Below are 27,621 nucleotides of genomic sequence, written 5' to 3'. Positions count from 1 at the left end.
CATCATCTCCGCAGAAGTGGACGCTGAGTTTCGGTTCATTTATGTCATGCGCTCAAGGTCACCAAGACCGTATCAACAGAAAGCACCATTATTTATTATAAAAGCACAACATTTTGTTATTATTGTGAGTTTACAAAAATAAAAGTAGACCCTTTACAGTTTGCATTACTCTTATGTGTATGACCAACAACGACAGAGTATCATCATCATCTTGATGTTGACAGGTAATGGTCACTCACTTGGACCCCACACATATTTACACTGACTGTCTCTCGTCTTGCACTCCCCAGCGTAGCAGCGGCCCTGCAAAAACAACACAATCTCACTAATCAATAGTTGAACACCTACATATATCAATCAAACACACTGATCAGACGATTACTGGACTTTTTAAGATCAGTAGCATCGACTGATATCAGTGCCTGCTCTGCTAAAATATGCTGACTCTTTCCAATGACTAATGAACATTTTTAAATATTTTATTTAGCCTAATTATCAATTCAATGCAATAAACGCAATTTGCTACCATTATATTTATTTTTAATACTTTTTTACCATTCTATTTATTTATCTACATTTCATTCATTAACTTATACATTTTATAAATTTCAACTTTAACATTACCAATAAAATTATAATAGAACAAGCTATTAAAGCTAGGAAATTACTAGTGGAAATAGGTGTATGATGTAAAAAAAAAAAAAAAAAAAATCTTAATTAAAATGAGTTTTGTAAATAAATGTATATCAGAAGCTCTTTAAGATTACGACTAAATTCCAGACTGGTCATTGCTCACCCTGCTTTCTTGATACTGTCACTGGCCATGTAAAGTCCCCCTGTGGTGAAAATCCAGCTTTTAATGTTGTTTATGTGTCTATGTGGTGTTTTTAATATGATCAAGACAAACCATGTGTAAATTCATAAGTCGACACCATTGCTGAGTATTTTCTCCTTAAAACTGCAGTGAACCAAAGACAGTCTCAAAAACACGCTTTGAAATCGCTGGTGTTTCTGACGTCACAAACTACCTTGTAACCAATCAGATCAGGGGCTCATTTGCATATTTATAGAAGCACATATACTAAATGAGGCAAGGGTGTCGAGTTACATTCAAGATATTTGAAGAATTGATGACGGCATGAAGAATTTTTTCATGGAAAAAACATTTAAATATGTAATTTTAGTGATCAAAGATGAGTATTAAAGGATGAAATTATTGACTACAGGGGGACTTTAAATAAAAAAAACCTCATTGGCCAACCAGCAATAAATACCCATGTTTCAGTAGAGTAACAGTTGTGGTGTGTAGTGTGTACCTGTTCGAGAGAGCAGAAGTAACCATCCTGCTTGTGTAGATTGGGAGGGCACTGCACAGACACACACAAAGATGCAAAGAAAGGTTCAATAAAAACATGCATAATCAGACTGTTATATGTGTTAGTGCTGATATGTCACTGACCAGCCCTGAGTCTCCTGAGCACGTCTCTGAAATATCACAGTCATTCACGGCGTAGCGGCAGGTGTAACCTCGCGGGTAGAACTGAGGAGAGAAAGAGATAGAGCTACCACACACCTCTTGTGAAAGATTACCTGTGCCTAACTGTACATTTACATTTACATTTATTCATTTAGCTGACGCTTATATCCGAAGCGACTTACAATTGCTATATATGTCAGAGGTCGCACGCCTCTGGAGCAACTAGGGGTTAAGTGTCTTGCTCAGGGACACATTGGTGTCTCACAGTGGATTCGAACCCGGGTCTCTCACACCAAAGGCATGTGTCTTATCCATTGCGCCACCACCACCACGTATTGTACTGTATTGAAGGTGCACGCATAATTTTGAATTCATTATGTTTTAATAATCATTTGTCCTGCTTTAAAGAAGTGTACACTTATTGTGAAGTGTTGACTAACATTGATTATTATAATTTTAACAGTATTGCCTTAAAATGATTAAGTAAATAAACTTCCTTAACATATGCGTGCAGATGGGAAGACGTAGAAACAGAAGATGAAGATTCAAACGGGCAACTTTACTTATAATAATCCAACAGGTAGCGATCCACACAGAAAATACAAACACACACCAAATTTAAAATTTAATTTAATTTGATCAATTAATAAATTCATCTTGAAACAAACTTTGTTGTATTATTTTAATTTAATACTGTGAAGCTGCTTTGATACAATCTGTATTGTGAAAAGCGCTATACAAATAAACTTGACTTGACTTGACTTGACACCATAGTGTTAACGATACCGGACAAAGAGTTCAGGATAAGGTGACCTATAGGCTACATACACAAACTCAAACAAGATGATTAAACTAACACAGCTGACACTGATGAACTAATAATGACAGTAACCAAGGATACTGATGATGAGTGACGTTAATCAGAACAAAGACACATGACAAATGAAAACAAACTGAAAGTCAATGAAAACTAAACTAAGGGGGAGTTTACATGACACCGTTTTCAACTAAAACGTAAAACTTTTTATCCATTTTGGTCATTCGTTTACACGACAACAATGTTTTGGATGCCTGAAAACGCAAACTTTTGAAAACGGATTTCAAAGTGCAAGTTTTTGGTCTCAGTGTAAAAAACAAAAACGTGAATCTCTTTCATCGCCATCTAATGGCTTGGCAGCAGAATACAGCGTTTTTAGTCGTTTTCATGGATCCGTGTGGATGGGGATCGTTTTGACAATTGATGCGGAAAACTCAAAGGAAAAACTTCTCCATTTTAAACATATCGTTGTTGTGTAAACGTCCCCTAAACTGAATGGTGACGCATGCGTAATTGAAAAAATTAAGGTATCGAGAATTGTCAAGGTCACAACTTAATTTTTTTCAATTACATGAAAGTTATTTTCTTAATAATTTTAAGGCAATGGGTTCCCTCACTTTTTTAAGTTAAGTCAACTGATAATTTTTTACAGTGTACTGTGTGTGTGACTCTCACCAGACATGTTTTATTGCAGCAGGGTCCGTCACTGCAGTGTGCACCGTTAGACAGAGAACACTTTTTACAGCACTCTTTAATGCACTCCTATGACACACACACACACACACACACACACACACACACACAGAAGACACACATATAACAGCTGAATACTGCTGTGCCACTGTAGTAAGCTTTCATAATTTACCGTATATGTGCTGTCTAGAAATATCACGTAAACTCACTTCTCTTGGTCCACAGTCACACTCCTCTCCCACTTCTACATATCCATTTCCACACTCTGTCTCTTCAAACAGCTGCAGGACATACATGCAAATGACATGAGGAGGAGTAGATAATGGCAGATTTCTCTTTCATTGTAAATGAAACTGCACTTGTACTTCAAATCAAATAAAAAACTGGGTCACACTTTACTTTGCAAGTGTCAACTATAAATTAGTGTATCAGTAGACTGTAGTAGACTGTTAGGTTAGGGCACAGGTAAGTAGAATAAGTTGACGTAGTTGCGAGTGTCGCTTCGTAGTCAAAAGCAAACAGAAGTCATTATAATGACTGATGCTGTCTACAGTGATACAGTATACAGATGCGTGTTCAGTTTCTGACTCTCCATGCGCTTGAGTCTGTCAACAACAGGACAAACAGAAGAGTGAAAGAACGTTGGCTTTGACGTGTCCAGTTTAAACTACAGTTTCTGCTTTAACCTCTCCGGAATACCTCACCATATAGACATCATATTCGTTTGTTTTTACAAACCGAGAGATGAGTTATTACAGAAAACAATTTCTGTGGTAATGTGCAGCATGTCACAGATGAGACGACCTAGAAATATTTAAATGAAAGGTGGGGCAGTCTGTCTCCTCATACTTTCTCATGCTGTTTCTTATTTTTGGATAAGCTCTGATGATGTTAATGATGCCTGACCTTGGTGGGTTTGTTAAAGAGGCAGGATCCCCCTCCCTTCAACAGGAACTCTTTAAAACCAGTGATGCTGCACTTTGAGAAAATCCGTGTGAGCTGAACCCTGAGTAGAAATGAATAGAGGAAGAACGATTTTGCAACAATTTACTCCCACTGACAGACCCATTGAGATGCATGTTATTTGAAAACATTTATTAAAAGAATAGGAAGTAATTTAATTTATTATATATACACTAACAATAATTGTGTGTTTTTATAGATTGTGTGCATGTGTGGTATCAGGTGAGTTGATATTAAAGAGTGTATGTCTTAAAGTGCCCTATTATGCTTTTTTGAATACAACCTTTCATGCAGTTTGTGATATACCTGTGTGTGAATGAAAAAGTGCTTCAAAGTTTTAAAGATGTAAAGTTTTTAAAAATTTAGTATTTGTATTTGCACATTTGTATAATGCCAGTCTATGATCTTCATTGGTTGCTGGTGAACAACGTCTACTTTGACCCTCAAACACAGGTAGTTGTAGCTGAGACTGGAAGAATTGACCAATCAGAGCAGACCAATCACATTAGACTGGGCCATCTGACCAATCAGAGCATAGCAGAACAATCATAACAGACTGGGTCAACTGACCAATCAGAGCAGAGTAGACCAATCACAACAGACTGGGCCATCTGACCAATCAGAGCAGAGTAGACCAATCACAACAGACTGGGTCATCTGACCAATCAGAGCAGAGTAGACCAATCACAACAGACTGGACCATCTGACCAATCACAGCAGAGTAGACCAATCACAGCAGAATGGGTCATCTGACCAATCAGAGCAGAGTATACTCTTTGAAAGGAGGGGTTTAGAGAGACTGAATCCTTTATCAAACTTAGAAAAGAGCAATGTGTATTATGAAAAAAGTGTTTCTTGACTTTGAAATGAAAACCTGTTGCGGGAGACTGGGGGAAAGTGCAAAATGGGGCACTTTGATTGTTGAATTTGTGTATGTTTTGATGGTGTTTGTGTGTAGTACATGACAGTGACAGTGTTTATAAAGTGATGTCAGAACTAAACAGCTGTCTAAATGATCTAAACATATCACAGGAGTTTAATGCAGTGTTGTATAAAGTACTAGAAAGCAATACTTGAGTAAAAGTACAAGTATCGTACTAGAAAAAGACTTTGGTAGAAGTGAAAGTTACCTTTCAGAATATTACTTAAGTAAAAGTCTTAAAGTATCTGATATATACTGTACTTAAGTATCAAAAGTAATTTTCAGATATTTAATGTACTTAAGTAATTGAAGTAAAAGTAAAAAGTTTTTTTTTTTTTTTTTAAGCAAGCGGTTAGAACTTTGGGTTTATGAACTTTATTGTGGCTTTCTTATAGTAAAGCATATTCAGGGTTCCAACTTCCCATTTCTTCTTAATCTCACTCATCAAATCAAAATCACAGTCTTTTCCAGGACTTTTCAGGCACAAATCTCTTAAGTTCAAAGAACAAACAACATCTTTTTAGAGCTGACATCAAAGAAAAAAAACTGAAACAGAAATTTTACTTTTGTATGAACTTCAGGTAAAAATGAAAAATAAATAATAACCTATTTCTTTCCAAAAAAAAAAAAAAAAAAAAAAAAAAAGGCCTGATGGTAGGTAGAATATTTTGGTCATGTGGTATGAGCATTTGTAGGACTCCCCAGGTCACCATCTCTCACACACACACAGCAACATTAGCCCAACATTATCCTATAACCACTGAGTTTTGAGTTAATTAACATAAAAGGAAATCTCAAGTTTGACAAAACGTATTATGCTTTTAAAGACGTGAATAGCCCTTAACACTTTCTTTCTAACCTGCCACTGATTAACGTAGCAGTTCTCAAAAAATATTTCTCAGTCTAACATTAGCCTACCTGAGGAAATATTCGGCCCGGCAGTTATGCTATATTAAAAACAGTTAAGCGTGTTTCAGTATTATGGACATGTCTTTGAGAGTTCTCTGTTGAATTAAATCAAAAGGTAGGTGCTCGCATAGATATCGGTGCTCGTGCTTCCATGGCGGTTTCAGTTGTGCTTCCTCCTCCTTTGGCATGGCAACAAACAAGCATTACACTGGAGCGCGCGCCGTGCGGAGCGTGCGTAATGCAATCTAGAAGCAGTGATTCGCCAAACTGAAACCACCCTTATTGCAGTCGCACACATTTCTTCTGATTTTATTTTGTAGTAACGAGTAAAGAAGATGCTTAGTGGAAATATATCGGAGTAAAAGTATAAATTTTATCAAGGAAATGTAGTGGAGTAAAAGTGAAAGTTGACATAAATTTAAATAGCGAAGTAAAGTACAGATACGTGAAATTTCTACTTAAGTACAGTAACGAAGTATTTGTACTCCGTTACATTACAACACTGGTTTAATGAGTACATTGTATATGGATTATGGAGACTTGTCATATCACAAAATGTGTTTGTGTGGAGTATCTCACCCATTGTCCTCCATGATACAGCCTAACCAGGAGTTCATGCACCCACAATCATCTGATAAGACAGAACACACACAGTGAGTTAATGCTCAATATTTTATATCTCAGTCTCAAAGTAAATTGAGCAAGATTATGAGAAAGAGTGTGTACTTTTTATTGATGTTGTATCCCACTGAATGCCAAGATTCTGAGCCAAACTCTGGGACAGCACGAGCGCCAATGTCCGCGTAGAGCCATACTGCACATTCATCACACACACACACAGAGAGAGACATGTTGGGCTTTATACAGTATACAATTATTTGTATACAGTACTAACCGGACAGAAGATCGAAAAATTAAGATACAGAAAACCTGGAGAATGCTCAAAATTGCAGTGTTACACTAGACAAGACTTTGCAGGGAATGAATGAGAAAACCAGTCTTATATAGGGTGAGCTAAACAAGGTAATGACACACAGGTGGATGTAATCATGGCTGAATTAGTCATGGCAAAGGATTATGGAGAATGGAGTCTGTGATGGTGTGGTGATGGTCCGGGGTGGATGTGATGGTGTGGTGATGGTCCGGGGTGGATGTGATGGTCCGGGGTGGATGTGATGGTGTGGTGATGGTCGGGGGTGGATGTGATGGTGTGGTGATGGTCGGGGGTGGATGTGATGGTGTGGTGATGGTCGGGGGTGGATGTGATGGTGTGGTGATGGTCCGGGGTGGATGTGATGGTGTGGTGATGGTCCGGGGTGGATGTGATGGTGTGGTGATGGTCGGGGGTGGATGTGATGGTGTGGTGATGGTCCGGGGTGGATGTGATGGTGTGGTGATGGTCGGGGGTGGATGTGATGGTGTGGTGATGGTCCGGGGTGGATGTGATGGTGTGGTGATGGTCCGGGGTGGATGTGATGGTGTGGTGATGGTCCGGGGTGGATGTGATGGTGTGGTGATGGTCGGGGGTGGATGTGATGGTGTGGTGATGGTCCGGGGTGGATGTGATGGTGTGGTGATGGTCGGGGGTGGATGTGATGGTGTGGTGATGGTCCGGGGTGGATGTGATGGTGTGGTGATGGTCTGGGGTGGATGTGATGGTGTGGTGATGGTCGGGGGTGGATGTGATGGTGTGGTGATGGTCCGGGGTGGATGTGATGGTGTGGTGATGGTCCGGGGTGGATGTGATGGTGTGGTGATGGTCGGGGGTGGATGTGATGGTGTGGTGATGGTCCGGGGTGGATGTGATGGTGTGGTGATGGTCGGGGGTGGATGTGATGGTGTGGTGATGGTCGGGGGTGGATGTGATGGTGTGGTGATGGTCGGGGGTGGATGTGATGGTGTGGTAATGGTTGGGGGTGGATGTGATGGTGTGGTGATTGTCGGAGCTGGAGTGTCCTCTGGTAGTAATCATGGGAACTCTCACTGGTGATCGTGACAACTGAACCTCCCCATCACATAAAACTTACAGTAAAGAGACACATTTTGACACATAATGTTACAAAAGATTTCTATTTCAAATAAATGCAGTTCTTTTGAACCTTCTATTCATCAAAGAATATGAATATAGACTTTCCACAGAAATATGAAGCTGTCACAGTGTCTGGTTTGTGTCTCGTTTCACGGTGTCCTTCACTTTGACTACAATTCCCAGCATTCTGTCTGTCACTTATCACTGTTCATTACACTCAGCTGTTGCCCGTAATCATTGTCCCAGCTGTTCATTGTTAGTCCTGTTAGATCTGTGTGTATTTATTCTCTGCCTGTTTCTGTATGTGTACGGAGTCGTTAATTTGTGTCACCACACTTCTTGTCTGTTTATACCCGTTCTTGTTTGGATTGCTTCTCTGGATTTTTGACCTCTGCATGGATTACAACGATGTTGGATTGCCCTCTTAATAAATTACTGCACTTGGATTTTCCTGCTTCCCGTGTGCATCCGTGACAGAAGCAGCACAACTGTTTTCAACATTGATAATAATCATAAATGTTTCTTGATCATCAAATCATCATATTAGAATGATTTCTGAAGGATCATGTGACACTGAAGACTGGAGTAATGATGCTGAAAATTCAGCTTTGATCACAGAAATAAATTACATTTTAACATATATTCAGATTGAAAACAACTATTTTAAATTGTAATTTCTGAATATTACTGTTTTTACTGTGTCAAATAAATTCAGCCTTGCTGGGCATAAAAGACTTCTTTCAAAAACATTGAAAGTATTATTTTGTACCCTAGTTTGAAGAAAACTTGAAGAAAACAGTCTTTGATGAGTTCAGCTCCTCATTGTGGATGTTTGCTGTGAGTCAGTCAATCTACATGTGCTTCACTCACCTCAACGACTCCAACCCCGTGACTCACAGAACACATCCCTCCAAAATACGCTGCGCAGCCCCGAGGATAGTGAAACGTCACGTTCCTGCAGACACACACCGACGCCCCATTACGCACTGTAAGTCATTTCTGCACATGTGTGAGCAGTTATGCACAAACACCAACTCACGAGAACAGATGCACCGTGTCTGCGTGCTTCCTGATGTGTTGCTGTCGGTATTTGGAAAAGTTTCGCAGCATGTCGAATGGAATCACACTAATGGGAATGTGATCCTTCTCCGTCCAGATCTCTAGGGCGACCAGGACCACACGCGTGTACAGGTGATCTTTAAAACTCTTCCATTAGACAGAGAGAAAGAGCAACAGGGGGAAATGAACAACATCTTTCCATTTAATATCTATATTTTTTGTGTAATTTTTATGGGAATTGGCATTTCTCATCTCTACGGGTTCCAAACCATCATGGGTTTCTGAAATTCAGCTCTATGGGTTGTTGAATTGATCATTAACACAAACTATTGACTGAAAAGTGATCAATAATTCAGAAACTCACAGCATCCACCAGGTTGACCACAGATTTGGCAAAGTTGAGTGTGCGCTGCTTGGTCCCCAGTCTCTTAAACTGTGGGATAATACTGATATAGTTATAACCTGATCATAAACACATCAAACAAACACTCAAACTCAAACTCTTTGGTTCACTGCAGTTTTAAGGAGAAAATACTCAGCAATGGTGTCGACTTATGAATTTACACATGGTTTGTCTTAAAGCATATTAAAAGCACAACATAGATATTTAAACAACATTAAAAGCTGGATTTTTTACACAAGGGGACTTTAAGTTTATTTTTATTATTTTAAAACTGTACTTATTATATTAATAAAATAAAAGGCCACTTAAGGGTACCTAGAGACTTTAAAACATTTTTAAAAAGTGCACTTTGTAATAATGTAAGTTCAAATAAGTTTTACTTTAAAGTACATTTTTTATCATAATGTTTTAATAGTACACTTGTTTTGATGTGTTGACTACATACTAACACATGTTAAGTTGATTATCATTTTAACTGTAGTGTGTTATTTGATATTATTTGATCATTTAAAATGAATATATTTTATATTGAACTTCATCATTACAGTTGTGTAATTACAAATATATTTAAATACAATAGAAATGACATTTTAGTAAATAAAATAAATCCATTTTAGTTTACCATAAATGCTTATCAGTACATTCAGCAGTAACTTTATTACATATTTTAAAGACAATAGAAGTAATTTTAACTCTTTTTAAAAGTACTGCTAAATTGTACTTCTTCACAACGGAAATCATGTGCCAAAGACACTCACATACTATTATATTCAGACAGCATTTAAACACACCATGTTGTGGTCGACGACGATCATCAGCTCGATGTACTTCATCTCCTCAAACAGGTTCCTCGGGATCTGGAGGAGGAGAAGGAAAACACAAGCATGGCTCAGCTTCTGCATGAACAGTGCGCTATAAGCACTTTCACACATTATAAACTCTCATAATGTGCTGCCGTTACATTTACGGATCAAGGAATGTACACTGTTCTGGATCAAAGTTTTTGGATGGATCCCAATTTACATATTTCTGCAACATAATTTATGGCCTCAAAAACAAACTCCTTTTTTGCCTAGTGAAAGCTTGCATTTTCTGGTGATGGGAAAGTACATTTCAAAAGTTTGGGGTTGGTAAGATTATTTTATATTTTTTAAAGAAGTCTCTTCTGCTCACCAAGGCTGCATTTATTTGATCAAAAATACAGTAACAATTGTAGCAAAATTGTGAAATATTATTACAATTTAAAATGGCTGTTTTCTTTATGTTAAAGTGTAATTTATTCCTGTGGTCAAAGCTGAATTTTCAGCATCATTACTCCAGTCTTCAGTGTCACATGATCCTTCAGAGATCATTATAATATGATGATTTGATGATCAAGAAACATTTATGATTATTATCAATGTTGAAAACAGTTGCGCTGCTTCAGATTTTTGTGGAAACCATGATAAAGAACTTTTTTTTTCAAGATTCTTTGATGAACAGAAAGTTCATTAGAAATCTTTGTAACATTATTAACCTTTACTGTATCTTTTGGTCAATGTAATGCATCCTTGCAGAATACAAGTATGAATTTATTTATTTAAAAATAGGATTTTGTCATCATAGGTAAAATTGTTTTTCTTTTAATGAATAAAACTGATGCACCTGTTGACATTTTGAATAATTCATTTTCAGAAGGACACCATTATTGGGAAATACTTCTATACTAGTTCATAAAATTGCATCAAATATTCTTTGCATTAGCATAACAGTCAGCATTTTGATAAATAAATGTCATCATTTATTCATAATTATCTACTTAATGTTTTATGTTCTACTGTTTAAAAGCCTCCCATCCAGACACCAGTGTCAAACTGTTTTTACTTTACTAATGTTTGAAATGCGTATGGACTTTATGCAGATTGGGATGTAAGTGCCAGTTCTAAGGCTGGGTCTCTCTGTTTGACATTATGGGGTGTGTGTTGGTTTGCATTGACAGTGTTTTGTTCTGCTCTGCAGTGGATCACATTGTGGCCTGTATCCATCAGCTCGAACTCTTACAGCTCGCTTTTTCCTCTGTCGAAGCCAAGACAAATCCTCCTCCATGCCTGCACACACACACACACACACACACACACACACACACACACACACACACACACACACACACACACACACACACACATGTTTGTTCGTTCCTTCCCAAAACAGAAATCTTCTAACAAGAGTGTTTCATTGTTTTCAGTGACAAGATTTAACTGAGAAAATAGAGTAACTGAGAAAATCTGAACATTCAGTGCTCTCAGCGGAGAGTCATGTGCCATTCAATTGTTTTAAAGGGTTAGTTTACCCAAAAATGTTTGGATTCTGTCAGTAATTACTCACCCTCATGTTGTTCCAACCCCGTAAGACCTTCGTTCATCTTCGGAACACAAATTAAGATATTTTTGATTAAATCTGAGAGCTGGATCACTCCTCCATAGGCTTCTAAGAGACTGAAACTTGCTGGCCCAGAAAAGTTATTAATTATGTTCCGAAGATGAACGAAGGTCTTACGGGGTTGGAACAACATGAGGGTGAGTAATTACTGATCGAATTTTTGGGTGAACTAACCCTTTAATTGTTAAGGGACACCCAAAACTCTCATTCTACTGCGAGTCTACAAACTTAAATAAACAAGCTATTTTAATAGAAAGCTAAGTTTGTAGTCTTTTGCTGTCTAGAGTCTCATTCAGCAGACTTATGCAGACATTTGTTGTCTGTATATTTCAATGATTCTTTAAAGAAAGTTCACCCCAAAATGACAATATTATATTGAAACCGTCTCAGGTTGCATATGTGAGCTGGTTCCCTGAGAAGGGGAACGAGATGCTGACACTATGGGGAACGCCCTCGACATGACCGGTGTCTGCACACGCCAAATGCAGACGGCAGTCCATGATGTCACACACTCGTAGTGCCTATATGCGTATAAAAGAGTGCCTGAGTTGCACGTCATCAACTCTTCTGCCTGAAGGAGACATGCAGGCCTCTCTGTATCCACCATAGCTACTGTGAAAATGATAATCAAGTACTTTACATCTGATTTTGTATATTGGTCAAAAAAAGAGTGTACTTCTTTAAAGCATGGCAAAAGATTATTAAAATATTATGATTTAGATGTATTTAAATTAAAATATACTTTAACTTTTAGTTTGAGATTATTACAAAGTGCACTTTTTAAAAGTCTACTTAAGTGTGTTATGAAACAGTCTTGAAAGTTTCTGCACTTAAATGGCCTTTCATTTCATTTCATTTTTTAAAAATATACTTTTAATATTTGAAGTACACTACAAGTGCACATTGAATACAATTATATGCACTTTTTTCACCTCAAAGATTTTAGTATTTAGATTTTTGAACGACTCCTTTAGATGTGCATTGTGCCTGTACCTTCATCTCCTGTAGGTGTTGTTTTCTGCAGGATAGTTGTTCTGCGTAAGACATGTGGTCTCGCTGTTCCCTCCTAATGAAGAAAACACAGAGTATCAGCAGCCAAACCTCACAAGTTCATCCAAAGCTGCACATATCAGAGTTTTAAATGGCCTTGTGCTTTTGATTAGTGTTTATAATGAACTGTGCAGTTTGGTTTTTGATTGTTTTTGTTTTTTTGAAGATGGTTTGTTAGTTTAAAATGAAAGTTCAGAGATTTATTTGAGTCACTGTGTGTAAGGAGAGTGTGTATGGAGTTAATTAAAGGTGAACTAAGTAACTTTTTTTACCTTAACTGAACAGCTTCGGAGTCATTGGAATGGTTATATTACTTATTTCGGGTTGAATGGTGGTCGTTTCGCACCCCCCTGGTGCCCGTGAGCGGAAAATACGCACTTGCAACTTTGAGCCGGCGGGCCGCCGGCCGCTGCGTCAGGAAGTCTCGCGTGATATCAGGTCTCGCGATGTAAACAATTGCTTTACGGCCAAAAGAAATCTGCTAAAATGCTGTCATTATTGCGCTCCCTCACGCTGTCCGAACCCGAATGAAGAAGACGTTTTAAAGAATGTCCCATCTGCTTTGATGTCGTTGATCTATAGCCTCTGGTGTCTGAGAATCACCAACGAGTTTTTACAACAGTGTTGTCAAATATCTATTCCGAAGCTGTGGGGGGAGCTCTAGAGAGAAACCTGCGAGCAAAAAGCGAGAATACAGCGAAGAAGTCCCAAAGCTACTGAGTGCTGCGTTAAAGTGTTTAGAGTTGATGTGCAGAGGAAGTAGCTACAATAGAGCTGTAGTAACAGAACGACTCTACTGATCAAAAAATTATACAACCATTTTCTTTCCTTATAACAAATTTGTACATATTCTTACTGGAGACTTCATATGACCAAAATAATATTTTGAAACTTGCAGATGCTAAATATGGCTGTCTACAAATCATACATAATTATTATAAGAATAAGATTCAATAAGTAATCTAATGGAAAATTAGGCTTTATTTGTATGCTTACAGGAAATACTTAATTTGATACAACATTTTTATCAAGTTTTCCAAAGATACACCACCGTTATGTTGCATTTATTTGATAAAAAATACAGTAATATTAGTATGTTACCTGTATATTGTGAAATATTATTACAATTTAAAATAGCTGTTTCTATGTGAATATATATTAACTGTAATTTATTGATCAAAGCTGAATTTTCAGCAACATGATCCTTCAGAAATAATATGATGATTTGATGTTCAAGAATCTGCTTTTCTTATAATCACAGTTGAAAATTGTTATTCCGCTTAATGAAGTGTGGAAAATGCAATACATTGTCTTTTTTCAGGATTCTTTGATAAAGTTTGAACAGCATTTATTTCAGATAGAAATCTTTTGCAACATTATAAATGTCTTTACTGTCATTTTTGATCAATTTAATGCATGGTTGCTAAATAAAAGTATTAATTTATTTCAGGAACATCACATCTAACTCTATGAATTTACTATTTATTCATCACCACATAATAACAATAGAATTAGATAATGTGCTTGAGTTACATAAAAGTTGGTCTTAAAGTGTATAAAAATGATATTTAGAAAAGAAAACTTACAATAGAGTGAGTCTGATTAAGTGGCTCAATTGTGTACATATGGAGTCCATCATCAAACATGCCACTGGGTAACAGAGAGAGACAAACAATTATGTTGATTCATTTGGCTGCTTTTATCCAAAGCAACTTAGAAATGAAGAAAACACACAGACACATTACAAACCACAGTACACACCACAGTACAATGAGTTATAGGAACATCATTTGTGGCATAAACACACATTACTCAAATTAACTTAAAAATTGGGGGAAAATACAGACACAACTAAATAAGTCAGTATTGAGACATTATTTAAGTGTATTGATTGAGTGCAGTACTCACTGTAAACCGTCACAGGTGGACAGAGCGGCATGCGAGTTGTCATTCCCTCTGATCTGGCCGTGGTAGTAACAGTGCTCTCCACCCTGACAACACACACATTTAGGGCCTTAGGACACATTTACACCTGGTCACTTCATGCGTTTTCTCTGATTGGACAGCTATCCGGTCGTGAAAAGACCAGGTGTAAATGCACTCCGAAATGCATTCGAGACAGATATAAATCTGATCGCTCAAACCGCACTTCAGGAGGAGGTCTGAGACGCTTTCCAGATGAAACTGGACAAGTGTAAATGCATTTGGTTGTTAAAGCCATATGTATATTTTACTCCTTCAAAATGGGTTAAAAAAGTGTGAGAGCTTGGCTATAATGACAGTCACAGATGTTATTCCATGTTGTAGACAATGAATAAGTTCTCTAGCTGCTATAAAACAAATATTTTGGAGGGAAAAGATTAAATATAAATGGAATCAATACATAAAATGCCTAAAGTCCCCCTGTAGTCAATAATTTTGTCCCTTAAAACTCATCTTTGATCACCAAAATGACATATTTCATCATGCCTTAAAATAGCTTGAATGTAACTCTACACCCTTGCCTCATTTAGTTTACGCGGTTCTATGAATATGCAAATGAGCCCCGCCTCCACTCACTCACTCAGCTCAGAGATCCACTCGTTGACGATCACACGTTGATCTGATTGGTTACAAGGTAGTTTGTGACATCAGAAACACCAGCGATTTCAAAGCGTGTTTTTGAGACTGTCTTTGGTTCACTGCAGTTTTAAGGAGAAAATACTCAGCAATGGTGTCGACTTATGAATTTACACATGGTTTGTCTTAAAGCATATAAAAAACACCACATAGACACATAAACAACATTAAAAGCTGGATTTTCACCACAGAAGGACTAATATGAAAGAACGAGAAACAGCGAGTGCTCTTTGCCATCGCGGCTATTGGGGCAAAAGTGCAATCGCTGGTCTATCTGGGGTTCACAAAACCATTCAAGCTCGTTGTCAGCATGGCGAGTATGAGGTCAGGTTAATCATAGAGAATTTTTTGATTGCTAAAATGAACTTCTCCACTACAGGATGTAGTGAAGGATCACGGGCACTCCTTTGACTTCACTCTTCACTTGCATCAAGTTAAACATATCTCAACATCGTCGCGTCGTTTACATCCTGTCGCCAAAGGTCACGGTCGCCGGAAATTGGCAGCTCTCCATTGAAATGAACAGGATCATGTCACTGTGTGTCGCTGGCAGAGTGACCAGTGCTTGACCATTGGCGACAAGATATAGACGTGTCCAGCATTGAGATATGCTGCGTTCACGACATGTCGTAATTACCGTAAATAAAGCTTTGTATGCTTTCAAATCTCTCTCGCGGTACTTTGATGTCATACTCACCGAACGCAGTGCTGCTTCCATTCAAACACACCTTAAATCTGCAGTGGAACAGCAGTAATAGCTCTCAGAAAATGTACACGTTGTAATTATAAGTTCTACAAGCACGTGAAGGCTTTTTACAGTACGGTAATTACCACATGATGCGAACGCACCTATATGTTTAACTTGATGCAAATGAAAAGCGACTTTCAGGAGCGACAATCAATAAGAGTGAAGTCACGTGATCCGTCGCTACATCCTGTAGTGGAGAGTGTCGCAGAAAGATAGAGGAGAAGTTATATTAGTGGTCTGCAACTTTCCTATAATTAAAGATATATCTCTGTGTACATACGATATGGCCCGTCACAGATAAGCAGCTCAGTATCTCTTCATCAAGCCAACACACAATCTCTTCACACACTGTTTCTCTTCATCTTTAAAGTTGAGCATTTTATGTACTGATTCCATTTATATTTAGTCTTTTCGTTTCATTTACCTAAATTTGCATATACAAAGTAAAGAGGAAGTGTCATATAGGAAGTGAAGATCAGATTTTTATCAATTTTCCTGTATGGTGGGTCTCAGTGTACAAATGCATGAATGCAAATGTTTAACAGTTTGACGTTCATATCTACTCTAAAAGTGATTCTTCGAGGAACGCCAGAGCGACTGGTCTTCAGCCTCTCTCAGCCTCTCTCTGCTTTGCTGTCGTGGAGTAACGTGTGCTGGTCATGTGACCTGACCTGCAGGTGAACAAGCCGTGCTGATTCAGCAGTGAAGTCTTGATTTACCGGATTCAGCGCTTATCAGCATCCTCTCTTTCTCTCTCCCTCCGGTCATGCTCTTTTCTGCTACTCTCCCCTTTCTCACAATCTTTGTGTCACATCTGTCATCTCTCCCGTCACACAACACTGTAGGCGGTTAAATTATTACACTGGAACACCCAACGAGTTAGGATAACTCATTTCAATTGAGGAAACAGATTTTCTCAGTCCATTTCATGAGTTCACACTTATATATAATCAGATATAGTATAAAATATGCGTATTTGGCGTGCTGTCCAAGGAAAGGGCTCTGAGCTCTGAATTTGGCCAGAACCCAGAGTACCCCCGCCTCATCCCTGGCTAGGATAAGAATAATCGAGAGTAAGGAGTTGGCTCTCTATATAAGCTAACTCTCTCACTGATTGGGTAGACTATCTGAACGTGCTCCTCCCAAACTTTGTTAATAAAACATAATTTAAGCTTAAAAACTGTGAAATTGCACAGCAATGACTGAGACTACTACTCTATCAGCAAGTGCAGTTACTACATTTAAACAAATCAGTGTAAAGATAAAATATAATTTAATTTCAACATTTACTCTCCTTACAAAGTCTGAAGCAAAGCATGCAGGGAACGCCTCGGTTACGACTGTAACCTCGGTTCCCTGAAGAGGGAACGAGCGTTGCGTCGAAAACTGACGCTATGGGAACGCTTTGCGTGATGACGTCTTGAAGCACATGTAAAATCAGTCCAATGGTGTGGCGGAACGTCAGAGGCGGGTGACGTCACGTACCAGGAAGCTATAAAAGCCGGCCCGAAACAGAAAACGAAAGCTTCGTAAAGTCTGAAGTCGCGCTGACAGGCATGAAGGAGATATGGCAAGGCGACGCAACGCTCGTTCCCTCTTCAGGGAACCGAGGTTACAGTCGTAACCGAGGCGTTCCCTTTCAAGGGAACTCCCGTTGCGTCGAAAACTGACGCTATGGGAACGTCTATACCAACGCCTCCATAGCTACAAATGTCTGTCCTGTGTGTAATCATGTGAGCAGCACTAAGAAGACAAAACATGAGACCCTGGAGTAGAGTCTAAATCCAGAGAGTAGAACCTGACGAAGGTGTGCGGTGAGGACCAGCCTGCCGCATCACAGACGTCCTGTAACGATACTCCTGATATAAGGGCCTTAGAGGCCGCCATACTCCTAGTAGAGAGCGACCGGACAGCCAAAGGAGAAGGCTGTCCAGCCGCCTCATAAGCCAGTGAGATAGTCTCAACCACCCACTTGCTCATCCTTTGCTTAGACACTGGACCTCCCTTGTTAGGGGAGCAAAAGTCACTTTTACGCCACAGGGCAGCTCTGTGGACATACGCGTCTAACGCCCGAACAGGGCAAAGCAAATTATTCGCCTCCTGGTCCGATTTCGAAAGGGAGGAGGACCTCCAAGTGCCACGAGGGAAACGAGATACCAAAGGGTCTTTCCCCACAGACATTCCACCCAAAGGACTGTGGTAAGCACCTACGGCCGCCACATAAACCTTTAAAGTGGACGGGGTCAGACCTGCAGTGAACCGGTCCTGCAGGAACTCCAGAACTGTACCAATTGGGCAGTTGACTGGATCCAACCCACGGTCACTACACAAAGAGGTGAATACTCTTCAGTTCATGGCATAAAGTTTCCTCGTGGAGGGAGCTTGGACTGTAGAATGGTCTCAACAACCTCAGTTGAGAGACCTGACTCTATGAGCTGGGCCCCATCAGAGGCCAAGCCCACAGGTTCCACAGTTCTGGGCGGAGGTGAAATATTGAGCCCCCTGCTTGGGACAGAAGGTCCCTCCTGACGGGTAGCTCCAGAGGATGCCCGTCGAGGAGGGACACAAGATCGGGAAACCATACTCTGCCCGGCCAGCGCGGGGCTATAAAAAGCAGGCAAACCCGGTCCCTGCGAACTCTTTCCAGAACTCCCGGGAGCAGAGCAACTGGGGGAAAGGCGTACAGACGTAGCCTCGGCCACGTCTGTACCATAGCATCCAGTCCCAGAGGAGCTGGATGCGTGAAGGAGAACCAAAGTGGACAGTGAGACGTCTCTCGAGACGCAAACAGATCCACTTATAATTTCCATATCAGCTCCACCACCTCGGGGGTGGAGCCACCATTCCCCGGGCATCGGCCCCTGTCTCGACAGAGTGTCTGCTCCTATATTCTGGACCCCGGGGATGTAGGCTGCCTTGAGTGACAGCAACTTCCCCTGGGACCACAAGAGGATATGGCATGCCAGCGCAAACCCCCTTGATATAGGCGACTACCGACGTGTTGTCCGTATGTACTACACATGGTGTCCCCTGAGACCTGTGATAAAGCTCCTCAGAGCCCGGAAGACAGCTAACATCTCTAGGCTATAGAATGCCAGGAACGATGATGGTCTTCCCACAGACCTTGAGATGAGCGACCCTCAGGATCGCTCCCCAACCCGTGAGGGAAGCATCCGTCGTTAGCAGTTTGCGACGACAAGGAGCTCCCAGCACTGGGCCCTGGGACAGGAACCAAGGTTTCTTCCACAAAACCAAGGCACGTAGGCATCACCGCGTGACCTTGATTGTGCGAAATGGGTTGCCCCTCGGGGAAAAACCCTCTGGTCCTGAGCCACCACTGCAGGGGCCTCATGTGCAGCAGTCCAAAAGGTATCCCGTTGGAAACTGCTGCCATGAGACCCAACAGTCTCTGGAACTGTTTGACAGTGAGTAGCTGGCCTAGCTTTACACTTCTCACAGCTGCCAGGATGGAATCGAAGCGTGGCGATGACAGGCGCGCCTGCATCGACACTGAATCCCAAACCACGCCTAAAAAAGTGGTCCTCTAAATGGAGAAAGCACACTCTTCTTGGCGTTCAGCCGTAACCCCAACTCTTTCATATGGGCGAGAACAACATCTCGATGTTGAACCGCCATCTAATGCGACTGAGCTAAAATCAACCAATCGTCGATGTAGTTCGTGATGCGAATACCCCGGAGGCGCAGAGGCGCCAGAGCTGCATCCACGCATTTGGTGAAAGTGCGGGGTGATAAAGCCAGGCCGAATGGAAGAACTCGATATTGGTATGCTTTGCCCCCGAAAGCAAACCTCAGGAACTTCCAATGACACGGACGGATGGAAATATGCGTCCTTGAGGTCTATCGTGACAAACCAGTCCTCGGACCTGATCTGTGGCACGATTTGTCTCAAGGTTAACATTTTGAACTTGAGCTGCATGGCTGACTCGTACAGAACTCGAAGATCTAAAATGGGACGCAATCCCCCGTCCTTTTTTGGAACTATGAAGTACCGGCTGTAAAACCCGGTTTCCCTGTTGGAGAGGGGTACATATTCTATGGCCCCTTTCTCTAACAGAGTGTTTACTTCCTGTTCCATAACCAGAACCTGCTCGGGGCCCACCACTGTGGGCAGGACCCCCATAAACCGCGGTGGGCGTTAATAGAATTGTATCTAATACCCTTTTTCCACGGTCTGCAGGACCCAACGAGAAACATTTGACAGTAGCTTCCACGCTGTCAAAGATTCTACTAGAGGTACCAGTCTCTCGAGACTGGTTTCTGGATTTTGTTGCTGTTGAGTAGTCGGTTCGTCGCCCTGTAACGGCGCACCGGCAGGGAACGACCAAACAGACTGCTCCAGCACCCTCCTCAGAGGGGGCGGGCATCCCGAGGCCACTACGTTTCCGGGTTGACCTTGAGATATGTGCTCGCCGGAGACCGCTGCGCCCTGTAACACCGGAGGCGGCAGGGTTGGCAGAACGGTCCCCTGAGGGCACCGAAGAGAGACGGCACCGTATTTTTCTCCTGCTGTTGAGTAGTCGGTTCGTCGCCCTGTAACGGCGCACCGGCAGGGAACGACCAAACAGACTGCTCTAGCACCCTCCTCAGAGGGGGCGGGCATCCCGAGGCCACTACGTTTCCGGGTGGACCTTGAGATATGTGCTCGCCGGAGACCGCTGCGCCCTGTAACACCAGAGGTGGCAGGGTTGGCAGAACGGTCCCCTGAGGGCACCGAAGAGAGACGGGCACCGCAAAAAGAGGTGTTAACCGCTCTGCTTCGGGGGGACTACCCTCATTTGTCCTGAGCCCTCAGACATCAGGACTTTTTCCCAGCAGCCTTCTTGGCGGTAATAACGGTCCGCAGATCCGTTTTACCCCTCGAAGACTGCTGGGTTTGAGAGCGCCCTCCGTGTCCCCGAGATTTTTGTGGGGGAGCACGAGAGGACACACTCTGTTTTTGAGTGGCACGATGTTCAGCGCTCTTTTTAGAGGAGTGAGGCTGCTCCCGCTCAGCAGCCTCAATGAAAGAACGGCGGGGGAGAAGTTTTTGTAATGCAGCTGCCTGTTTAGCAGCTTCCTGAGATTTAGCTACCGCACTGTTTACTGCATCACCAAATAAACCAACAGTGGAAACCGGAGCATCTAAGAGAACGTGCTTTTCTTTCTCTTTTATATCGCTCAAATTGAGCCACAGATGCCTCTCAGTGGCCACCAGGGCTGCCATAGACCGCCCGATTGATTTAGCGGTCTCCTTGGTGGCCCTGAGAGACAGATCTGTGGCTCTGCGTAGTTCAGCCACTGTGTCAGGACCAATTCCCCCGCCCTCCTCTAAATCCCCCAATAATTCTGCCTGATAGGCTTGCATAATAGACATCGTATGCAGACACGCTGCAGCTTGACCAGCGGCTGCATACGATTTATGAACCAGAGATGATGTGAATTTTACTGGCTTAGAGGGAAGTGAAGGAGCTTTCAGGGAAGATGCCGTTGCTGGAGAGAGATAGCTCGCAAGCGTCTCCTCCACCTTCGGCATCTCCCCATAACCATATTCTTTATATTTGTGAATGGAAGAATAGTGGGATGTTTGTGGTGCATACACTCAGTATGAAACCGGTTTTCCCCACGATTTCGACACCTCGGTGTGGAGATCGGGGAAAAACGGAAGGCTTCTTCGCTGAGGCTGTGTACGAGATGGCAGGAAGCGTTCGTCGAGCTTACTTTTCGAACGAACGTCCTGCCTATCCTCTGGCCACTCAATAGATAATCTGTGAACTGCTCTCGTGACAACATCGAGCAATTCCTCAAAAGCGTGAGACTGAGGTGGCGAATCCTCAGACTCAGCTTCAATACTAACAACGTCCAACTCCTCAGAGCTGGACAATTGCAGTATTGGTGCCTCCATCGGGGGGGAAGAAACCGCAGCGCGTGCTTCCACACCCTGATGAGAGGCACTGGATCTATTAGAAGGATGTTGAGATAAGGCAGAGCCCGTCTCAACATCCACTGATAAATCCATTTGTGAACCCCAGGTCTGAGATCGACGCCGTGCCTCGGCAGCAACGGGACCCAAGCCCTGGGGAACGTGATCGGGATTGAACCGAGCCAAGCGGGATCGGAGCGTACGCAATGGAAGCGCCTCGCAATGCACACAGTCACCACCCTCGAGTGCTGACTGGGCATGCTCCTCACCCAAACAAACAACACAAAGAGTGTGAGTATTGTTTTAGTCGAGATGTTCCTTTGTCAATTACACAGACTCCAGATCAATTGAAGAGTAGCTTTTTACATTTATTAGTCTCTTTCACCATGGCATGCCTACACACACACACCTGTGCTAATCACCACAACCCCCACCCTCTGCACATGCGCAAACATATACTTGGCAGGGTTGCCACTACTCCATAAAACCATCCACTATCATTACATCTTCCTTTTTTTTTTTTTTTTTTTTTTACTACTAATACACATTAATTGCAACCTTCCATTAAAGATAAACATTTAAACTTCCCAACACTACAAAAATACAAAGATGATCTGAAATATCCTATTAAACCTCTTTGACTATTTCAGTCTTTTGCAACAGTCTTTCAGCATGTTTCAATAAGCCTTTCAGGGCATTTCCGGTCACGAACAGATCTTCTCAAAGTTATCTCAGTCTTTTCAGGTTGTTCTAACTTAGGCTCAGCTGATAAATCTTTCAGCAAATGTTGACGATTCCTCCTTAACACAACACCACTTGTTGTTTCAACATTATAGGACCTTGGTTGAACTTGTTCAAGTACAATGCCTTTCTGATTCCAGGTATTAGTTTTATCTTTAAATCTGACCTCCTCGCCAGCACGAAGTTCAGGCAAATGATGAGTTCCTTGATCGTAATAGATCTTTTGCTTAGCCTTTTGTTGTTCTTTGAGTTCTTTAACTTTCTCACTGCCTTCTGTCACGAGAAGATCCTCAGACATAGGTAAATTAGAACGAAGACGTCGTCCCATCAAAAGATATGCCGGAGAATTTCCACACTCAAGAGGAGTACTACGATAAGCAAGCAGTCCCATATAGAAACTACTTCCACCATCTCTTGCCTTTTGCATCAATCTTTTCACAACTCCAACTGATTTCTCCACAAGTCCATTAGACTGGGGAAAATATGGACTCGGTGTTGTATGTCTGAAGTCCCAGTCTTTTGTAAAACTCTGGAAACTAGCATTGACAAATTGAGGGCCATTATCTGTAAACACTTCAGTTGGTACTCCGTGTCGAGCAAAGACTGATTTCAGGCATGAAATCACATTTTCTGCCGTAGTTGTGTTCAACGCACACACTTCTGGATAAAATGAATAATAATCCGTAACCAAGAGGTCATTTTTTCCCTGACATGTGAACAGGTCTGCTCCTACTTTTTGGTACGGCCTTTCAGGTACCGGATGCGACTTTAGTGGCTCTCTGGGATTATTGAATTGATATCTGGCACATGTCTGACATTTGGACACTGCAATTGTGATATCCTGATTTATTCCAGGCCAATACATGACTTCACGAGCTCTTTTTTTACACTTCTCAATTCCCAAATGGCCTTCATGGATTTTGTTCAACATCTCATGTCTCAGATTTTTCGGAATCACCACTTTATTTCCTTTATACAGAATTCCATCACAAACTGACAATTCAGACTTGCAGTTCCAAAATTCATGAACTTCTACACCACAATTTTGCTTCACTTCTGGCCAACCATTCATGACATAATGTTTCACCTGAGTGAGTGTTTGATCTTGTTCTGTCTCTTTGTTGATCAATTTCATTTTGGAATCAGCAACAGGTAAAGCTTCTACGATCATGTTCACATATGCTTGAATGTCTTCAATCAACTTTCCACTCGAAGGTGTAGTTGGGTCTACAGCTCTGGACAAGGTGTCTGCCACAAACATTAATTTGCCTGGTGTATAAAACACTGTTAATGCCTAACGTTGCAATCTGATCATCATTCTTTGAATTCTCAATGGACAATCATTAAGAGATTTTTTGAACAATGCAATCAATGGAATACCTGACAATGGATTGAGGGAAAGGTTACTTCGAGAACAGGATTTGGACTTGGAGAAAGCGCTTTCACTTTGTAGAGCGGCAGAGACTGTAAAGACGCAAGCGAAAGAATTGTTAAATGAGACCTGTGCTGTGGATGTTGTAAAGAAGTATCAGACACCCAGTGTAAGTGCAAAACAAGCAACGCAACAGGAACGAAGCAGGATGGTAATTGATAAGCCTCAAAGAATGTGCGATCGTTGTGGGATGCAACATCCATCGAGACAATGTCCAGCTTATGGGAAAAATTGCAACAATTGTGGTAAAATTAATCATTATGCACGTTGTTGTAAAAGTAAACGAACCTCAAGCCAAGTAAATGCCGTTACTGAGTGTGAATTGGAAGAATTCTTTGTGGATGTAGTAGCAGAAGGTGGAGGTGAACAGAAAGAGTGGACCGTACAACTGCAAATAAACAATAGTATAGTAGCATTTAAGCTTGACACTGGAGCTCAAGTCAATATCATTTCTGAAACTGAATTCAACAAACTAAGGCCTCGACCAAAGTTGCATGCTGCTAAATTGAAAGTAACTGGATACTCTGGAGCGGACATACCAGTGAAAGGAAAATGTGTTGCAAAAATGCGATATAAGGATAAAGTACACAGTCTGTCGTTTGTAGTGGTGCCGAAGGATTTTCAAGCGATTTTGGGTTTGTCTGCTTGTGAGAGGCTACATCTGGTGAAGAGAGTGCTGGTGGTAGAAGAGTCAAAAGAGTCTGAACCTGAGTATGACTCAATTCTAACCGAGTATGGGGATGTGTTTAAAGGCTTAGGCTGTCTGTCAGAGGAGCACACAATTCAAATTGATGAAACTGTACCTCCAGTTATACATCCATGTCGAAAAGTACCGTTTGCACTTCAAAGACAATTAAAAGAAGAGCTGGATAGAATGGAGAGTTTAGGAGTTATACAAAAAATTGATCAGCCCACAGAATGGGTTAGTTCATTGGTGATTGTGGACAAGAAGAATGGAAAACTTCGAGTTTGTCTTGATCCTAGAGATTTGAACAGGGCAATTAAGAGAGAACATTTCAAGCTTCCTACACGTGAAGAGATTATGTCCCAATTTGCAAATGCCAAATATTTTAGCAAATTAGATGCGTTATCAGGATTTTGGCAGTTAAAATTGGATGTTGCCAGCTCAAAACTGTGCACGTTTAATACACCATATGGAAGATATTGTTTCTTAAGGCTTCCTTTTGGAATTGCTTCGGCTCCTGAGGTGTATCATAAAACAGTGCATATGATTTATGAACACATGGAAGGTGTGGATACTAGGGCTGGACGATTTTGGAAAATAATCTAATTGCGATTTTTTTTACCAATATTGCGATTGCGATTTAATATGCGATTATTTTTTAAGCTCTTTATCTTTTCTATTTTTCAACAAAAACAAGCAATAAATCATTGTAAAATAGGGAAGGGAATCTTTAGGCACCTCATGAGCCGATACATTTTTTTTCTTTAATTGATCTTATTAATAAAACTTAAAATATTTAATTACATAATTATAATTAGGCCTACTTATAATAATTACACATTAAAAAACTAAATTAATGCAATTACATGTTAATAATTTTAACAAATATAGCTTCAAAACAAATAACAAAGAGGGAAAAAAATATTACAAGCAATAAACAAAGAGTGCTTTCAGTATTTAAGAGTAGGCTGTCTGAACGTGTTCATCTCTTTTGAAATTATAAGATGTGGTTTGTCCTGTTTGTTTAATAACTGACTGTGTCACATTACCGGTAAATTCGCGTCATAAAAGCATTTTGAGATGTAAACGTACATTTAACCACGTAGACTCGCTCACAGCCGCATGCTCAAATGCTCTTCGCAAAACACACGTGAGTATTTGAAATTGAAAGCAGCTTCTGTCGGTGATTTTCATATTTTTAATATATAAGCCAACTGCATTCCAAGACATATGATGCCTTCGTAGAACATTTGTTAGTAAAATACCGGCGGGCGAGACCGCGCACTAACTTACTGAAGTAACATCACGCAGACCGCGCGTATCTCATATCTTGCGCAATGAAGCCTGAATGTCCTTGTAACTCGCTTCAACTTTTCCGAACTTTATTAAAGATTATTTCTCGTAAGGTTCGAGTGGTGTCGTGTGTGTGTGTGTGAGAGACAGAGGAATTAGAAGCAAGCAGAATACGGTTGTTTATAAAGCACGCGCGTCGTACACGTCTGTGTTTAAAACTAAGCTCAGACATATACAATACAGAATCGTTGGAGAGAATCTATAACACAATATAACATAAATTAAACATAAACTGTTATTTCCTGTAGCCAGGTCTATATGTGTCCATAGACTGTAAAAAATAGTATATGTCGCGTGCCAAATTGATGCTTCATCTGTAAATCAGACTGGTTTACTCTCGCGTGTCACGTGACCAGACTATAATCGCAGCTTTGCGGTTTAAAAAATCGCATTTCATCATATCGCGATATTATCGCAAATGCAATTAATCGTTCAGCCCTAGTGGATACATCGATGGATGACATAATTGTTTGGGGAGCTTCGAAAGAAGAACATGATGCAAGGTTAAGAGGGGTTCTGGAAGCAACCAGGCATGCAAATCTTAAGTTGAACAGAGAAAAGTGCCAATTGGGGGTGACTGAGTTAACGTTCTTGGGTGACATCATTAGTAGTGCTGGAGTGCGACCAGATCCCATGAAGATTTCTGCTATTGAACACATGCCAAGACCGAAATGTGTAAAAGATGTTCAGCGATTCATGGGAATGTTGAACTATATGAGTAAATTCATACCTAACCTATCTGAGAAGATAGCTCCATTAAGATGGCTGACTGAGAAAAAGAATGAATGGGATTGGAACCATGAACAGGATTCTGCATGGCAACAGTTGAAAGTGATACTAACTAAAGAGCCAATCTTGAAATTTTATGACCCCAAACGTTCTATTAAGATTTCAGCTGATGCTTCACAGACAGGATTAGGAGCAGTATTGCTTCAGGATTATGATGGAACCTGGCAACCAGTTGCATATGCCTCACGTTCAATGACTGATGCGGAGTGTAGGTACGCTCAAATTGAAAAAGAGTTGCTCAGTATTACTTTTGCTTGTGAGAGATTTCATCAATTTGTGGCAGGACAGTCCGTGGATGTTGAAACCGACCATAAAACCATCCACTATCATTACAAGTATCACCTCCCGTTAAATAACGCGGGCAGGGATGGACACACACTCTAAACTGCTGCTTGCTCGCCATACTGAATATATCCCTCTGAGGTCTGAGGGGTTTTTGGGGTCCTTGAGATGGTCTGACATGCCCTGACATTTGTGCTTTTTTCAGTTGCTTATAAACATATTAATGGCAAAGGTGTAAATTCACTCTATATAGCACAAACAGGACTACAATAATATGTGAGCCACATGTATGTACATGTTTTCATTTTTGAG

The 27,621-nt window shown here is 40.9% G+C and overlaps 1 protein-coding gene across 3 annotated transcripts in view; it reads right to left on the bottom strand.

Moving 5' to 3' along the window:
* Window positions 1-27,621, bottom strand: part of adam23b (ADAM metallopeptidase domain 23b) — a 52,579-nt gene that overhangs the window by 11,461 nt on the left and 13,497 nt on the right. For all 3 annotated transcript variants that reach the window (XM_082176122.1, XM_082176123.1, XM_082176124.1), the window contains exons 5-20: window positions 14,649-14,731; window positions 14,327-14,390; window positions 12,684-12,756; window positions 11,313-11,359; window positions 10,064-10,129; window positions 9,234-9,302; window positions 8,850-9,016; window positions 8,681-8,765; window positions 6,508-6,595; window positions 6,361-6,412; window positions 3,894-3,993; window positions 3,197-3,268; window positions 2,970-3,056; window positions 1,460-1,540; window positions 1,317-1,367; window positions 240-303 (exon numbers count right to left, since the gene is read on the bottom strand). In XM_082176122.1, the coding sequence (XP_082032248.1) occupies window positions 240-303; window positions 1,317-1,367; window positions 1,460-1,540; window positions 2,970-3,056; window positions 3,197-3,268; window positions 3,894-3,993; window positions 6,361-6,412; window positions 6,508-6,595; window positions 8,681-8,765; window positions 8,850-9,016; window positions 9,234-9,302; window positions 10,064-10,129; window positions 11,313-11,359; window positions 12,684-12,756; window positions 14,327-14,390; window positions 14,649-14,731 (1,249 nt within the window). The remainder of the gene's footprint in view (window positions 1-239; window positions 304-1,316; window positions 1,368-1,459; window positions 1,541-2,969; window positions 3,057-3,196; window positions 3,269-3,893; window positions 3,994-6,360; window positions 6,413-6,507; window positions 6,596-8,680; window positions 8,766-8,849; window positions 9,017-9,233; window positions 9,303-10,063; window positions 10,130-11,312; window positions 11,360-12,683; window positions 12,757-14,326; window positions 14,391-14,648; window positions 14,732-27,621) is intronic.

Source organism: Leuciscus leuciscus (genome assembly GCF_965113295.1).
Source record: "Leuciscus leuciscus genome assembly, chromosome: 7".
Lineage (NCBI taxonomy): Eukaryota > Metazoa > Chordata > Actinopteri > Cypriniformes > Leuciscidae > Leuciscus > Leuciscus leuciscus.
This window is presented reverse-complemented; position numbering and strand designations above follow the sequence as displayed.